Consider the following 17,904-nt stretch of genomic DNA (forward strand, 5'->3'; position numbering starts at 1 on the left):
CTATATTTAAAACCCATATGTCCTGGGTAATTAGTTGCCAATTTCGTGCATGAAGTCCCAGTTTTCCCCCCAAAGGGGCTGCCAAAAGATAAGTGCTTGGAGATTGCAGAGGAAAGTCACTGAGACAGTTTCCCGTAGGAAGGTGCATTGTTACTTCCAGATTTGGAGGTGGAGGCACCCCATTGTTTTGTTCTGCAAGTTCCTTGTGACCGAAACCTGGAGCCTTTGAAGTGTCTGGGTTTGACCTGAGCGGCTCTGGTGGGTACTGGAAAGGACCAATTCTTAGTAGGCCAGTGCCTACTGAACCTGGGTGGCTGCACATGTATGAAATCTTTTACAGTTTGCATAGATTTAGCTTTATCTTCCATCTTTTTCAAAACTTCTTCTGCCTTATTACCAAATAGACTGTCCTGTTGTAAAGGAGCATCCGACAATTTTGCTTTAACATGATCAGGCAGATTTTGCTCCTTGAGACAAGCATACCTTTTTATCACAGATCCAGTTACAATGGCCCTGCAAGAGGCTTCCAAGGAATCAAAACTACATTGCAAAGTATGCTTTCCAACTTGTTCAGCTGAACGCAATAAATCCTGCAACTCTATTTTCCACACAGTCAGAAATCAACATAATTTTCTGTTTAAGTAAACCCATGACATGCTGCTGATATTTAAGCAAATGAAATTGACAGTTTAAAACCCTGATTGCCAAGGTTGCAGATGTGTAAACCTTCTTATCCCATCTATCAAGCGCCCTGGAGTCTCTATCAGAAGGGGTAGGATTTTTAACAGAAGAAGCCTTAATGCCCCCTTGGGACCCTGAGAAAGAGTTTCAGGGTCAGCAGTAGGGTTTTTAAAAAAGGAATTTGTGGGCGTCAGGAACCCTGTAATATCTGTCTGGCTTACTATGAGCCGGAGGCAGGGAATCAGGAGCCATGCTGGATTCTGAGAAAACATAATCAACAATGTCCAGAACAGGAGGTATAGCCAAAGGCCTATGCTGAGGAAGAAAGAGGAAATCCCCAAGCCTCTTTTTAGATTCTGAGAAATCCCGACTCTTACAGTGAATGTATTCCCTTTAAGGTATGCAAAGTTTCTCCAAAAGAAAAATCCTCAGGAGGAGAAGCAGAAGGGATGGAATCTTCTGCATCTGAGTCCTCATAAGGTGGAATAGATAATTCCTGATCAGAAGAGGAATCAGAAGAAATACAAACTTGATCTGATGATTCATAGTCAGTGCCTTGCCTAGGCCTCTTAGCAGGAGGGGGATGGGAACCCCTGATCAAGGTAATTAAATCCTCAGTCATTTTGATAATTTGTTTTTTAGGCATAGGGGCCTGTGCTGGTGGCCCAAGCGTCATTTTTTTTTAGACATAGAAGTTGATTTTGGCCTAGGTTTTGAAGATGGCGTCGGTTTAATATACAAATCTTTAGGCCTGAAAACACCTTCCGAAGCCGGTGCCTGCTCAGTGGCTCCGGACACATCTATGGTACAGACATCCGCGGGTTCAATACTATAGTGTCTCTCACAGCGTACTGGACTCCGAATGGGTCTCAGTAGAGGCCTGCAAATCAAAAGTAGCAGGTATCAGGGGCTGCGAAAGCACCTCGCTGAGTACCGGCGACTGGCTTAGGAGAAGCTTTGTCGTCGGTTTTGGACCTCGACGGTCTCTCTCTCTCTTTTGCTTTGCATTTTTTGTGTATTCCAGTAGTCTGATTGCTAACAGACAACATTTCTGGATAGTTAAATCTTGAGCCAAAATATTCTGATGCAAAAATATACCGATGCTTAATAGTGCGTTGATTAAATTTAGCACAAAACCGACAGCAAGGCACATTGTGGTCAGGGCCTAGGCAAGGAATACAGTACAAATAAAAATCCTTATGAGGTATTTGCTTCCCACAAGTAATACAATTATTAACTTTTATTGACATCGGTAAGGAGCAAGAAAATGTTTCCCCAACGGGATACTTAACTTTAGGTTGAAGACTTCGGTTCTGAAACTCGAAAATTAGAAGTTATGTACTCACCATAATGTTCCATCGGAGTAGGTGTATTCATTTGTCTGCAACCTGTGGGTTATGGATCCGATATCGGATCCGAACCGACATGGTTTTCCAGCTATGGATCCGAGCTCTCAGCTCCTCCCCTCACCCATAATGCCCTGCTCTCCCTACATGACCTCAGATCGAGTTTGCCAACAATAGAAATACCCTAAAAAAGGGTAACACATAAAATGCAGGAAACTGACAAGGCCAGGGGGATAGGAGGGCGGGATGGTTGCAGACAAATGAATACACCTACTCAGATGGAACGTTATGGTGAGTACATAACTTCTAAATCTGAAGTAGGAGATTCATTTGTCTGCAACCTTTGGGACAGAGTCCCCAGCTACCTGAATCTTGGGCGGCCATCATGGAAGGATATTCCGGAGCACCGCGGAGCCAAAGGATGCTCTACCTCTAGATGTAATATCCAACTTGTAGTGGGAGATAAAGGTATGAGATGAAGCCCAAGTGGCTGCTGAACAAATATCATCCAGAGGAATCCTAGCTTTAAAGGCCGCTGAAGTAGAAACTGACCGGGTTGAATGGGCATGTACTCCCTCCGGTGCGGGCCTTCCAGAAGCTTGATAAGCCAATAAGATGCACTGCGAAATCCAGCGTGATAAGGAGACTTTGGAAATTGGTTTACCCAAATTGAATTTAGCAAAGGAAATAAACAACTGGTCGGATTGCCTATGACCAGCTGTCCTGTTCAGATAAAATCTAAGTTGCCTGTGAACATCTAAGGAATGTAGCTTGTATTCACCTTTGTTTTGATATTTAGGAAAGAAAACAGGGAGGTTAATGGACTGATTAATATTTGCTTCAGAAGCTACCTTAGGAAGAAAGGACGGGTTGGTCCTGAGGTATACACGGTCCGGATGAAAGACCAAGTAAGGAGGTTTGACGGATAAGGCTTGAAGTTCTGAAACTCTCTTGGCCGAGGTAATGGCTACTAAAAAGGCCGTCTTGAAAGATAAAAATTTCAGATCTACTGTAACAGCAGGTTCGAAGGGGGGAGCGGTCAAGGCCTGAAGGACCAAAGAAAGGTCCCAAGGAGGAACCACTTGCTTTACCGGGGGCCTGAGGAGAAAGGTACCTTTTATGAAAATCTTACACAATTTGGCAGACATCAGTGGACTGGAGTCTTGACCAATATGATAGTGAGAAATTGCCGCAAGTTGCACTTTGACCGTGGAACTGCTGGCACCATCATTAAAAAGAGTGGTTAGAAAGTCAAGCACCAGAGGAAGGGGAACTGTGAAGGGGTCTAGACCTTGCCGCTCCGCCCAAATGGAGAATCGTTTCCACTTACTGCGGTAAACTTTCCTGGTAGATGGTTTATGAGCCGCCACCAGGATGGCTTTAACTGGAGATGAAATACCGGGAGTCCTGATCAGGAGTGGAACTGGAGCAGCCAAGCAGTCAGCTTCAGGTTGCCCAGATTCGGGGTTGATAGATGGGATGGGTGAGATATCAGATCCGGAATGGGATCTAGAATCCAAGGAGGATTCACTGAGTGAGACCTTAGGAAAGGGAACCAGATCTGTCGAGGCCAGAATGGGGCAATGAGAATTATTCTGCACCCCAACCGAGAGGCTTTCTGAAGAACTTGGAGCATCAGAGGCAAAGGGGGGTAAGCATAAAGAAGACCGGTGTGCCAAGAATGCACCTGTGCGCCTCTTGGGGTATCTCCGGGAGGAGGTATTAGAGCGAAAAAACTGTCGCACTTGGTGTTTGAGGGAGACACAAAAAGATCGCAACAAGGAGTTCCCCACCGTGCGAAGATGCGTTTCGCTACCTGAGCATTGAGAGACTACTCGTAAGGGGAGAGAATGGTGCGACTGAGTTTGTCCGCAAGGATGTTGGACCGACCCGGAATATGCGTTGCGATGAGAAAGCGGTTGGTGGAGATTGCCCATTCCCACACTCTCATGGCTTCTCGACAAAGAGGATAAGACCTGGTTCCTCCCTGTTTGTTGATATACCAGACGACAGACATGTTGTCCGACTGAATCGCAATAGTTCCCAAGGGAAGAAAGGCCTGTAGTGCTTGCAACGCTAAGAGCACTGCTCTCATCTCTAGAACGTTGATATGCAGTAAGGTCTCTGAATCGTTCCACGTGCCTTGGACCGTCCGGCCTGCAAAATGCCCCCCCCACCCGAGGCGGGAGGCGTCCGTGGTCACCGTGGCGAGAGGGGGAGAAGCACAAAATGGGCGGCCTCCCTGGAGATCTGGAGAGTGGAGCCACCATAAGAGGGACCGCTTGCAAGCCTTGCTGATCGCAATGGGATGATGCATAGGAAGAGCAAGATAAGACCACTGAACTAGGAGTGTCCATTGAAGGACGCGCATATTGAACCTGGCGAGAGGAAGAGCAGCTATCGCTGCTGCCATGGACCCTAGAGCCCTCAGGACCAACTCCGCCGGAACTGAACTGGAGTGGAGAATGGCCCGCACCTGGAACTGCAGATTCTGAATCCTGTCCGCAGTGAAGAAGGCTCTTAATAGTCTCGTGTCTAACCTGGCACCTATAAAATCTATGAACTGCGTAGGGGCTAGGTTGGATTTTTCTGTATTTATTGTGATGCCCAGACGGGGAGCTAGCTGGAGAAAGGAGTCTCGCGCCAATAACAGTAGATGCCTTGTTGGAGCGGTGAGAAGCCAGTCGTCCAGGTAAGGGAAGACCTGCACCCCCTGAAGCCTCAGGTGGGCCGCTACCACTGCTAATACCTTGGTGAACACCCTGGGGGCTGTGGTGAGACCAAAGGGAAGGACCCAGAATTGGTAGTGACTGGCTCCCAGCCGGAAGCGGAGAAACCTCCTGGAGCGCCTGTCCATTAGTATATGGTAGTACGCATCCTTGAGGTCTATCGAGCACATCCAGTGATTTTCTCCCAGAAGGGGGAGAATAGACTGTAATGTAACCATTCGGAACTTCTCCTTGGGAACTGCCAGGTTCAAGAGTGAAAGGTCTAATATTGGTCTTAGATCCCCCGTCTTTTTTGGCACTAAAAAGAACCTGGAGTAGAACCCTGATCCGATCTGGTCTGGGGGGACGGGCTGGATGGCTCTTTTCTTTAGCAGATGGCCAATTTCTGCCAAAGCGGCCTCCCACTGACCGGGTGGAACGTCGGGGAGGGACTTCAATTTTGGCATGTGATGAAATGGGATGCGGTATCCTCTGGATATGATGTGGAGGACCCAGCGGTCTGATGTTATGGACTCCCATGCCGCTAGGTGCTCAGAAAAACGTCCCCCGACTGCCTCCAGAGTGGAGCAGCCGGGCAACCCTTCAGGGCTGCTGCGCGGGCCGTTCAGCGAAGGGTTCTCTGGACGCGAAGTTCCTGGGAGCCCCTCTGCCCCTGGGGCGGCGTCCTCCCTGTCCTCCTCTGCCACTGAAGGACTGGTTGTCCGGAGCGGGTTGGGATTGCTGCGACTTCCGGAACCACATCTTCTTCTGGCCCTTTTGGTTCCTAGAATAGGGCCTCTGGGGCACAGAGAAGCGGATTCTGACGGCAGACAGCGTCTTCCCATCCTTTTCACTCTGGGTCAAAGTATCACGAACAGTTTTGCCAAAGAGGGCAGAACCATCGAAGGGAGCGTTCGCAAATGACGCCTTGAAGGGCTCCGTGAAATCGCAATGACGGAGCCAGGCCTGATGTCTAGTAACTAGGCCTGCCCCTGCGGCTCTAGCGGCACCTTCCGTAGCATGGGACAGTAACCGCATAGAGGTATTAGTCACGGACCTGAGAGTGGCCATACGGGTGGAGTGCAACAATTTGTCCTCCTCCGACATGGACTCTGGGGGGGATGCAGCATATTCCTTGATAAGATCACGCTGCATCCTAATCACATGTGCCAGGTAGTTCAGCGCCCTCACTGAAAAGGTCGCTGAACTAAACATCCGCTTCCCCAAGCGGTCCATCATCCGAGACTCCTTGCTCGGGGGGTGAACTGAGGGGCTCTCCTGAGCAAGTTCCCTCTTGGTGACTGCCGCCGTCAACATGGCATCTACCGGAGGCCCCTTACTCCAGTGGGCACGGTCAGCCGGGGGATTGAGAATACGGTCAGGCCTTTTTGGGATTGGCTCCACGGTGTCCGGTTCCTTCCACGCCCTGGTGGTAATCAGGTCCACCAGGGGGTCGGCAGGAGGGGACACCCAAGAGGTAGACGGGCCCACTTCAAATGCCTCCAAGAACACGGACTCGTCCGAGGAAGACTTGGGGGCAGACCCCCCCCTTATGCGAAGCATTTCCATGATGTCTCCAAAGGAGACATCCTCAGGGGGTGATCTTGGGGAGCCTTCCCCTTCCTCCAAATCCGTGTCTTCAGTGAGAGACTCGGGGGAGTCTATGTGCCTCCTTTTGCACATATGCTTGCGAGGGGCATCCTCCAGGGGGCTGTCAGAGGACTCCTCGCAAGCTGTGACATGTTCCAAAGGAACACCTTGGGGCAAAGGAGCGGGCTGTCCCAGTGGCCGGATGGTGGAAGCCTGGCCCAGTGCAGATGGAGCGCGGGATGGAGCCGAAGCAAGTGCCGGGGGTCCGGAAACCCTCAACAGGGCCCTCTCCACTACATCAAAAGCCGAGGGGGAGCCGACCTCGACCAAAGGATCCGATAATTGGCTCCCCCTAGGATCCGAAGAGTGGATCGGAGCCAGCATCGAAGCACTCGGATCCGAGGGGACAGTGCGCTCCGACACAGACGGCGCCGAAAGAGCACTGATCCCCCCGGATCCGAATCTCGGATCCAGGCTCCGAGAGGTCGGATCCGAAGCACTCAAGGGCAGGGTCGGATCCGAAGTACCCAGTACTATCGGCGCCGACCCACCCCCGGCGCCGAAGCTGCTCGGCTCCAACTGCTCCGAACCCGGGTAGCGGGTCGGAGAAGGAGCTATAGGTTTAAAGAAAGGGGTCGAGCTCCCCCCCAGAGGGGGGGGGGGGAGGCAAGAGCACTCCCATCTGCATCTGGGCCTGGATGAACCTTCTCATCATCCGGTCCAGATCAGCATCAGATAAACTGTACGTAGATCTCGACGAGGCTACCGAGGTAGGCCTTGAGTGCCTCCTCGGGTCTCCTCCTCCTCAGGTCCCGGTGAAAAGCACACAGGAGACTGGAGCAGAGGAGGGGGAGAACCAGCAGACAAGAAGGCTGGAGGAGAAACCCGCTTGGCAGGCGGGGCCAAAACAGAGGTCTCGGCCCGCCGCTTATGGTGCTTCTCCCTCCGGTCCTTCTTTCTTGCTTCCCTCTCCTCCAAACCACTAGAGGGAGGTTGAGTCCCAGGTGGAGGAGGGGGAGCGGGAGAGGAGGGAACCATAGAAACTGTACCCCCCGAAGGAGCGGGAGCCGGAGCCGAGTCCGGGGGCAAAAGCCCCGCCAGGACCAGCTTCGACCTCCGCTCCTTCAATGCCCTGGGGTTGAACCCTGCACAAATGGAACATCCAGAAGTGAGGTGTTCAACCCCAAGGCATCGAACGCACCGAGTGTGGCCATCAGCAGGGGAAAGCTTATGGCCACACTCGGAGCACTTCGAAAAAACAGCCTTAGGTGGTTCAGACATCCTAAGGGTACTAGTTCTTTACTTCAATTAGACTAAAAAGGTAAAACTAACTAGTCAAACAAACACAGGCCCAAACACACACTACGCACCAGCGAGGGGAGGGAAACTAAAAGTTATAAAAGTTAATAAAACTAAATAACTTTAAGCTATAAAAGGGAAACCTAAAACTTTCACACAAAACTGACAGAAAAACCTTAATTCTAGCTCTAAAAATAGCAATAATAACACTTAGCTGTAGAGCTCTAAGAAACCAATCTGGTCACCAGCGCGGCAAACTAGATCTGAGGTCATGTAGGGAGAGCAGGGCATTATGGGTGAGGGGAGGAGCTGAGAGCTCGGATCCATAGCTGGAAAACCATGCCGGTTCGGATCCGATATCGGATCCATAACCCACAGGTTGCAGACAAATGAATCTCCTACTTCAGATCGAAAATTTCAGGAGTCGGCCGACCGGCACTTGTGAACTGCTTCTGCTTCAGGCACAGCGCGGCAAGAAAGACCGATGAAAATGGTGTCAGCTGCATGTTTTATACCCATGACAATCTGACATCATGAAAGAAGGGACAGCAACCAACGCAGGACCCAAGACTTTGTTAATCAGGCCGACTGAGGGCAACCTGCCAGCAGATTACCCAAATGTAATGACTGCAACAGTGAAACACGAAGAACATCATTTCTTCTTGAACAGTCTTCTACTCAGTCAGCCTTTTATTAATTTTGACCTCTAATTTTTACAGTTTTATCAGCTCATTTGAATATCTGTTTAAAGCTTCTTCAATTTCTTCCAGCCTTTCATTATTTGAGTTGATATACTCCTTCAGCGCTTCATTTATTTTAATAATTTCCGAGCACATTTGACTTGTGTTTTCCTCTAGCTAACTTGAAGCCATGTCTTGTACCAAAAGCTAGAGTCTGAGCTGCTTTTTGCTGCACAGCTGCAGTATTCTTCCCAGTCAGTGTTTTTTCTTCACCTTTTGTAGTTGATTTTTTCAGGCTCTTAGTTTCTTCTTTGGTGGCATCCGGGTAGTGTACTTATTAGCCAGTAACTGAATTTACTAAAAGTGACAAGAGTTCCTGGCTCTTATCTTTCAGTTTCTTTTTTCACAAGGAGAGCTGAAGTTAAGCTGTTGATTAGTGTTCAGCCATCTTGTAAAGTCATGTTGGTCAGTTTTGTTAAGACATGGATTTGCCAAGCATGTTAATTTTGATCACTGCCACTTTAATGGTGGACCTGGCATTGTAAATTTTAATCTGAAGGACTCTGGCGTGGATACTGCCAGGGTATATTACTAGATCCTTATTATGTACCCTTGTTCCTTTTTCACCCAGTCATTTATTAATGTTGCTGTCTGTAAATATATTACACTGTCAGGTGGACAGCTGCCCCCAATCTGAAGCCTTTCCAGCTGATGCTGTAGTACAATTTCTGACCAGCATTTTATGTACTGGAGAAGTCAGGACAGCTGAAGTTCATCTGCTGATCAGTGTGCAGCCATCTTGGAAAGTCAGCTTTCTTCTTGGCAGCTGGAAGGGCGGCCATCCAAGTTACAGGTCCATCATCGGCTGGGTAAGAGTCTCAAGCTGCTGGTTTTCACTGTAGAGTCAGGAAAATGAGCAGACATTGATCATTTTATGAGTAAACAATAAGCACAGTACATAGCCATACATTATAGTCCTCCTTTCGGTAATAAAAAAAAATCTGCCCTCCACGCATTATAACTTTTCCTTTCACCTAGAGGTTAGCAAGGAGAACAACTTTGTACAGAAATATGGAAGGAAAGACCACTGAATACACAAGAGAAGCGTGACTGGTATCTTCAACAGAAAAAGTTCTGAATTTTAGCACCCCTACATTTACTTATATTGGCACTACCTCAAGCCTCCTTAGATGCACAACACATGTGAAAGGTGCCCAAAGGCTTTAAATACTGACTGGATGTAAGATCTTTGGCGAGTCACTTCCCACATAGCTTAAGCTACTGCAACAGTGATCTAAATGATGAGCATTGGGTAGATGTGATATTCATATTTTCCTGAATGTTTGGCAATTTAAGATAAGCAAGTCTAAGAAAAGCTGTTATGTAATATGCTATATTTAACTTCAGCAGTTTTGTCTAGCTTGTCTGGTAACAGTTTGGCATTTATTGTGATACTTCCTTAAAGTAAAAAGATGGACATATACTTGTTAAATGATAAAATAATTCATCTGCAGTGGGGTTGCTAGTAGTTGGAGTGGAAGCAATCAAGCATATCAAAAGTTTTTTTTAATGCTGAAGCTCCTGAAGTCTGAAATATGCTACTAACTGCTTACATTAGAGATGTGACAAGCAAAAGCAGCAGTCATTAATCAACAGCAAGCAAATATCCCCTGGAGTAACCTAACCTCGCTGTGTACTGTCTTGCCTACTCTTGCTTAACAAAGTGAAAAAAAAATAAATTATGTGACAAAACTTAGCAGCTGCCATTTTGTGAAAGCATCTGGAAATAATGTGCACAGAAAGGAAAACATGCCAGCCTTAAAATATGCATTAACTTTTACATGTGTTAAATGTGTCTAGGTAAATGTAAAACTTTAATGGTTGCATGTATTTTGTCCTTTTAATTGCCAGTGTCAAAAAGGTCTTCGGTTCAGTAAGATGTATGTGATTAACAACATTAAAATAACCCCCAGTCTTAGCTACTGCCAGTTAAATGGTAAAACTCCAAAGGAAAGTTGTAGCTCAAAGACATTATTACAACTGCCTCTTTTACCAGGCATAGAAATGAACGAGCATCTAAAAGATATCAAAGTAAGGAGACAGAATGCTTACACCATAATTAAATGGAAGTTTTTTTTGTTGTTTTTGTCCCCTCCCAGAAAAAAGAAGTACTCTCAGTCTAGACACTTAAGCAACACTGATCTTTAGCAATGAGCTTAAAAACTATAACCTTGGTTGCAGTTCTGATAACCAATACTTAAGGACAGTGGAGAAAAAAAAAAGACAACTTACCAATACATGCATTGAGGAATAACCAGTCAATCTTTTTCATTCTATTTTTTATCTGTTTTAATTTTTTAAAGTCAACCTCACGTTCATCTTTGCAGCTAACACCAGAAGCTGCTAGTTCAATTCTCTGAAAATCCATTTTTTTCTCAAACTCGTGTTTTGATGTTGGCGGAGATCTTCTCTGACTATTGCTACTACCACAACTTCGACTCCATCTAGCTCGGTCTTGTTCATTAATAATTGATGAAGCCTCTTCTGCTCCAGCCAGTTCTATTGCTTCAAAACTATTTGGTCTAGGGTGGTCACACACAGCACACTTTCTAGCTTTAGGCCAATTTCCATAAGTGCAAATGGAGCAAGTCCAATGCTGAGCTCTTGTGATAAGTCTATTTCTGTCATTATATTCTTCACAAGGGTCCACTGGTGGGGGAACTGGCCTTAAACCTGAACCAGAGGATTGGGGAGACTCCGTAGGGCTCCTGGTCCGACGCTGGCATAAGCACTGAGTGCACCTAATTGCTCTAGGCCAATTAAGATAGGTGCACATATGGCAAGACCACTTTGTTGCGTTTTCAGAACTATATGAAGACTTAACCCTTGGCCTTGCACTGGAATCTGGACAAATTAAAGGGCTGTTTCCACTCCCAATACCTGCAGGACTCCAGTCCCTCCCTATATCACTTGGACTGCTTTTAAATGGATCCTCCGTTATAATTGTAGTGTTGGGTCTCTGTGCACGACACATTGTACACTTAACAGCAGATGGCCAGTTCTCATAGGTGCAGTACTCACAAGCCCATTTAATGCCACGTTCTGTCATTTTCTTCAAGCCTTGAAGCAAATGTTCGAGAAAGGAAGTAATACTCTGAAATCAAGGAAAGGTATACATTACTGTAATAGCAAGACAGGAAGAGAACCTAAATATGTACTACACTGTTACTGGTACATTTAAAAATATTACAATAAGCAACCTTGACAATCCCACTACTAGCAGTTGACAGAAATAATTTACAACAAATGTTATCTGCTTACCACAATGCTAGAGCTGCAAGAAGGGCTCCATCCTCTGTAACTCACAGGAGAAAGGCACATGCTTTTGGGCCACATGTCTATCACATCTCTCCCAGACTGCTTAGTACCACCCATGTCCAATAATGCACAGTGTTGCTCTTCCTATCCAGACTCAAATTCAGCTGTTCAAATATAAATAAATAAAAAAAGAAAGGCCATCTTGACTAAAGCAGAAGGTGGGAAAAATCCTTACACAAGCTTCACCCACTCTTGCGGCGCTAGTGTTACATTAACTACATAACTTTTAAAACCAATAATAATGAGCTCATCCTCTGCAGCTCTTAGAGCAAAGTCTCAAGCTCGTCTAACTAGGTGTACCACTAGGAGAATACATCTTTAATAATGGAAGCTTTAGTTAGAAGCAGAGGAGAAAACCCCCAACTACATCACAGGTAAAAGGACCAAAGTTTGATTACCAGCATAGATGCCTAACAGACCTGGCAGGGAAGAATGAGCATGCACACCTGGGAGGGGGTGGAGAGGATCAGAAGCCAGCTACACATTCCCACAACCACTTGGAGGAGGGGCAGCGATGACATTAGGCTCACCAAGCCACTGTTTAGTGTTAGTCTTCAATGCAGGTGTGCACTCTCATAGGAAAGGCATTGTAGGCTTTCTTGACAACATGGACTTCATGGCTCACTACCCAGGGGCATCGTTAAGACATTATAAATGCCCTCATTGTCAGTACATTAGTGAAACTATAAAGCACACTCATGGCTGTCTGGATGAACATCTCACCCCAATCCTAAGTGAAAATTCTGGATAAGGGAATGTGCATGTCGTGTCTCTCTGGGGAAAGGCTTAATGTCCATCAGACATGTGGGGTGGGTGGCAAAATCCACACAGAAAAAAAAGTATTTCAGCAACTACAGCCCCAAAAACAGATCAAACATCGGTAAAGACATTCAGCTTATAACATTACACAAAGCTATTCAGGAAAAGCTGTGTACCAACTGCAGAAACTTCATCAAGTGTAGCATTTCTGAAAAAGGCTACTAAGGTAACTACAGCTCTGGTAAAGTAAGCTTTTGCAATCTGAGTTAAAGACTTGTTATGCCTGAAAAAGCAAGATTTTACAAAATTAAGACAGCTATGCTGTAAGGGGATGCGAGAAATCATTACGGCCCATAGACTTACTAGAAAAGGTAACAAAAAGCTTGGTGTTGCTACATATGAACTTTGTTCTGTCCCTACAACACCTCAGTTGTCATTGAATATCCAAGCAATGTAAGCAGTACTCCACATGGTTAGAGAAGGCTGAAAAGTAAAGGTAAGATATACAGAGTGCTGTGCTTCAAATCTGACTCCATTACAAGTTCAGGCATAAAAAAATGAGTCTTTGTGAAAGATGAGAAAATATAGTTATGTAGGTAAACTTTCCATAACAGTAAATGTTTAAATGATCTCTGCTACAGTAGCTTAAGCTATATGGGTTATTTTCTGCCAAGGATATAACAGCTGGCCAGCTACCAAAGCTCAAGGGCACCTTCCACACACAAACGCACACAGCTCAAAATGAGCTGACAATAAACAGGTTTGGTCTCCAAGCTTTTTAGAGCTTTCAGGCCATATGAAACAAGAATGCTGAGCCCAGAGGGGACATTGCTAGGAAAAGCAAAAATGTCTACACTCTGGCATAAAAACACTTAGAAACGGGTGGATGGAGGGAGTGAGCAGCTACTTCAGCAGTAGTCATTCAAAAATCTACTTTTATGTTAAGTTTAATTTACACAGCTGTACTATGTTCATCATACTGATCACTGCTGCAGTAGCCTAAGCTATATGGGTATATTATCATAGCTCAGAACATCTGGAAGGTGAAAGGGGAAAGGTCTAGGAGCCCCTAGAGAATGGTACTAGCAAAGCCTGAGCTAGACCTGGAAATGGAATCTAACTTGTACTGCTCTGTAAAAAATAAATAAATAAATAAATAAATAAATAATGAACAGAGGATCAGGTTGCTGCTCTACCATATAGAGTCCAAACCTTTCCAATAAAGCCACAGATGAAGCCAAGGCCCTGGTGGCGTGTGCCTTGACCATGCCTGAAATAGTGCTGTTGTGGTGGGAATAAAAAGGTAACCACCCAAGACAACCTCTTGGAAATGGTCTGCTTTGACACAGGTGGTCTCTTCTTACTGTCACAAGATGTGAACTGATCAAAGTTCTAAAAGATTTTGTTCTGTCGAGATGATACGACAGGCGTCAGTGGACATCCAAGGCATGAAAAATCCCTTCCCCCACACTTTTGGGCTCAGGAAAGGGCACAGAAAAATTAATAGTTTAGCTTAAAGTAAGCTTGGATACCACTTTAGGCATAAAAGGATTAGTTCTCAAAGAAACACTGTCTTTGTGGAAAATGAGATAGGGCTGACCCACCATAAGAGCTTGCAACACAGATACACTTCTTGCAGAGGTCAGAAATGAAAGTTATGTACTAACCATAATGACAGATCCAGGTTTTCAAATTTTTATCTGGTGCAAAATGCGAGTTGTTGGATCAGACTTTAGCACCAATTATGAAGCTTCTCAGATCAATGGCTCCCACTCCTCTCCTACCCAAAATTCCCTCTATTCCACCTTAATACCTCAGATCAAGTTTCCCCTACTAAAAAAATTATTTACAACAATGACACGATATTCAAGGCTATACACTAGTACATGGTTAATAAGTAGGATTGGAAGGTAGTCTATTAGGACTGCTCACAGACAGAATGTAGGTGAAAACTACCCAGTCACCATAAAGCCATCTGTGTCAATTTGGGGGCGGGAGGGAGGTTGAAAGTACAGTTGTGTACACTTACCATAAATGTAGATGTTAGAGTGTATTCACTGTTGCAGTCATCACACTTGGGTTATCTGCCTGCAGGTAGACCTCAGTCGGCCCAAATACCAGTGTCTTGGGATTTCTGCACTGGATGCTGTTGCCTCTTTCATGATGTCAGGTCGTCAGGGGTATAAAACATGCAGCCGATGCCATTACATCAGTTTTTCTTGCCCCAGATGTCAGGGGCCCTCATAAAAGGAAGCAATCAGATGGAGTGGAACACCTCCAGTAGAAAGTAAATACCACTGCCATAAGATATGGCCAAAAAAGAGGATAGGTAGAAAGTATAAAAAAAGACAGGGGGGCTGGCGGGAGGGTAACCAGGACTGCAACAGTGAATACACTCGAACATCTACATTTATGGTAAGTGTACACAACTGTACTATGTTCTTCGTGTTTCACTGTTGCAGTCATCACACTTGGGTTGACTCCCAAAGCTGAGGAAGGGTGGAGGCAGTCAAGAAGTATTAGGGCTGCCTAGCAGGCCTTGTAAGACTGCTGTGGCAAATCCAGCTCTGGATTTAGAAAAGATAGGCAAGTGGTAATGCTTGGTGAAGGTATGTACAGAATTCCAGGATGTCCCCAGTAGGGACTACCCTGAGAAATGCTGTAGAGGTTGAGGTAGCCCTAGTGGAATGAGGTCTGATCCCCTGTGGGGTATGTATTCCATGGTGTTTGTAGGAGAAATTGATGCAGTGTGCTAACCACTTAGAAATGGTTTGCTTGGAAATGGCCTTGCCCTCTGCCCCTGAAGCAAAGTTGACTAGCAGCTGGTCAGATTTTCTGAAAGGTTTGATCCTGTCAAGGTAGAAGTGGAGCTGTTGGTGCACATCCAAGAAGTGCAGGCTCCTTTCCCCTTTATTCTGATGATTAGGGAAAAAAGTTAGTAAATGGATGGATTGGTTTAAAGCCACACTGGATACCACCTTGGGCATAAATCATGAGTTAGTCCTGAGGGAAACCCTGTCCGCATGGAAGATAATGAAGGGTCCCACAGCAATAACGGCTTGCAACTCAGACACTCTTCTTGCTGAAGTGATAGCTAGAAGTAAAGCTGTTTTAAAAGAGAGGAATTTTAACTCTGCTCTAGCAGTAGGCTCAAAAGGGGGGAGTGTGAGCTTCTCTAGTACAAAATGAAGGTCCCAGGCAGGAGTGGGATCTCTCCTTGGGGGTCTTAAATTGTTAGCTCCTCTCAGGAACTGTTTGATCAGAGGGTGAGAGAAGAGGGGTGGGCTCAGTACTGTAATGAGCTGAGATGGCAGAGGCATGAATCTTAACTAATGAGAAGGACAGGCCTCTGTGCGGCAGCTCTGCTAGATAATCTAGGATTTGAGGTAAGGTGGGCACGGCTGTGTCCTTTCCTCGAGACTGGCTCCAAGAACAGTATCTTTTCCACTTTTCTGAATAGGATTTCCTAGTAGTAGGCCTCCTGGCCTCAAGGATAACATCTAGCACCTGTTTGCTGAGAGTTGCTGGTGATGTATTTCAGGGAATAAGCCAGGCTGCCAGGTTCGGGGTTTGCAGCTGAGAATGCAAAATCTGTCCCTCCTGCTGGGACAGCAGACAGGGAGTCTGATGTAGGTGCCAGGGTGACACTGCCGTCAGACTGTGGAGGAGTGGGGGTACCAGTACTGGCATGGTCAGTCTGGTGCAATAAGGATTGTCCTTGGCCTGCCCTGTTTGATCTCGAGTAGTACTTTTGAAAGGAGAGGCGGGGGGGGGGGGCATAAATTGAGAGGTTTTCCCATGTAAAGGATAGGGCATCCACTTTCCATGCTTGGCTGTGGGGAGTTCTGGTGCAAAATTTATTCAGTTGATGATTTTGGGGGGGAAGCAAAGAGGTCCAACTTCTGGTGTCCCCCACCTGTGTATTAGAAGTTTGAATGAGTTGAGTTCCAGTTTCCACTCGTGTGGGTCCATTAGATTTCTGCTTAAGTCGTCTGCCAGTGAATTTTGTTTGCCTGGCAAGAATTGAGCTTACAGGTGCACTTGATAGCTCAAAGCTGTGTTTCACAGAACCATGGCTAACCTGTGGAGTGGGTAAGAATGAGTTCCCCTCTCCTTGTTTATGTACCACATAACTGTGGTGTTGTCTGTCTTTATCAAGAGTTGTCCTGGCAGGATAAGATATTTGAAGGCTGTCAGTGCATTCTGTACAGCTAACATTTCTTTTTGATTGATATGCAGGTGAATTTGTCCTGGGCTCCATTTGCACTGAATGCATATGCCTGCCATGTGAGCCCCCCATGCATAGTCTGATGCGTCTGTTGTCAGGGTTTGAGTGGCAGGGGGTTGAGTGAAAGGGAGTCCCTTGTTGTGGTTGCAAGCCTCTGCCCACCAAAGGAACTCTGCCCTTATGCAAGGAATGATGGGAATCACTGTTTCCAGGTCCTGAGAATGTTGCATCAGAGACTTTTTAAGTCCCACTGAAGTTTCCTCATATGCAGTCTTGCATATGTAATTAGTAGACTGCATGAGGTCATGAACCCTAGGGCTTGCAGTATTTTTCTTGCACATAGCCGGGTTTGGGTGGCCAGTAGTTTGAAGTAATTTGTCAAATAAACCTGCTTTTCTGGAGTGAGGAACGCCATCTGGGAAGTTGTGTTCAAGCTTGCTCCCAGGAATACAATCTTTTGGCTGGGTACCAGATGTGATTTCTTTTCATGGATGGTATACCCCAGAGAAGTTAGGAGTCTCTTTACAAACGTCAGGTGCTGAAGTAGCAATTCCTGACTGTCCGCCTGAATCAGGCAATCGTCCAAGTATGGGTAAATTTGAATATTTCTCTGCCTGTGGTATGCAAGGTCTGGAGCCAGGCACTTCGTGAATACCCTGGGCGCAGTAGATAAGCCAAAAGGAAGTGCAGAGAAAGTACAGTTTTGTACCTACCATAAATGTAGATGTCCGATAGGTATGCATCTGCAGTCACCACATATGGGTTGTCCTGCCTCAGGGCAGCCCTTCGGTCGGCCGGATTCCAAAGTCTGGGTCCGGCGTCGGCTGATGTCGCACTTTCCCCAACGTCAGAGCGCCTGGGGTATAAAAGCATCAGCCGACACCATCTTCCTCAGTTTTTCTTGCCCCAGATGCCAGGTGCCCTCTCTAAGGAAGGCTAAATTTGGAAAAAAAAACATTTAAAAATCCAAACATGCACAGTAATATAAAAACAAATACACCATAATAGATCCCCCCAGCTAGCTATAAGAGGGGCAACTACCCAAGAAATACCACAGAGGGGAAGGAGGGAGGGTAAACCTGACTGCAGATGCATACCTATCGGACATCTACATTTATGGTAGGTACAAAACTGAACTATGTCCTTCAAGGATGCATCTGCAGTCATCACATATGGGTAGAATACCATAGCCAATCTGGGGGTGGAGGAACTATGTAAAGGATGGTGTAGCCAAA

General features: G+C 46.1%; 1 protein-coding gene across 1 annotated transcript in view; it reads right to left on the reverse strand.

Annotated features, from left to right (window-relative positions):
- Positions 1-17,904, reverse strand: part of ZRANB1 (zinc finger RANBP2-type containing 1) — a 1,697,020-nt gene that overhangs the window by 1,453,559 nt on the left and 225,557 nt on the right. The window contains exon 2 of the mRNA XM_044056199.1: positions 10,597-11,458. Within this exon, the coding sequence (XP_043912134.1) occupies positions 10,597-11,413 (817 nt within the window). The 5' untranslated portion in view covers positions 11,414-11,458. The remainder of the gene's footprint in view (positions 1-10,596; positions 11,459-17,904) is intronic.

The sequence above is a fragment of the Protopterus annectens genome, chromosome 14.part0 (assembly GCF_019279795.1).
Source record: "Protopterus annectens isolate FY-2018-M chromosome 14.part0, PAN1.0, whole genome shotgun sequence".
Classification (NCBI taxonomy): Eukaryota; Metazoa; Chordata; order Ceratodontiformes; family Protopteridae; genus Protopterus; species Protopterus annectens.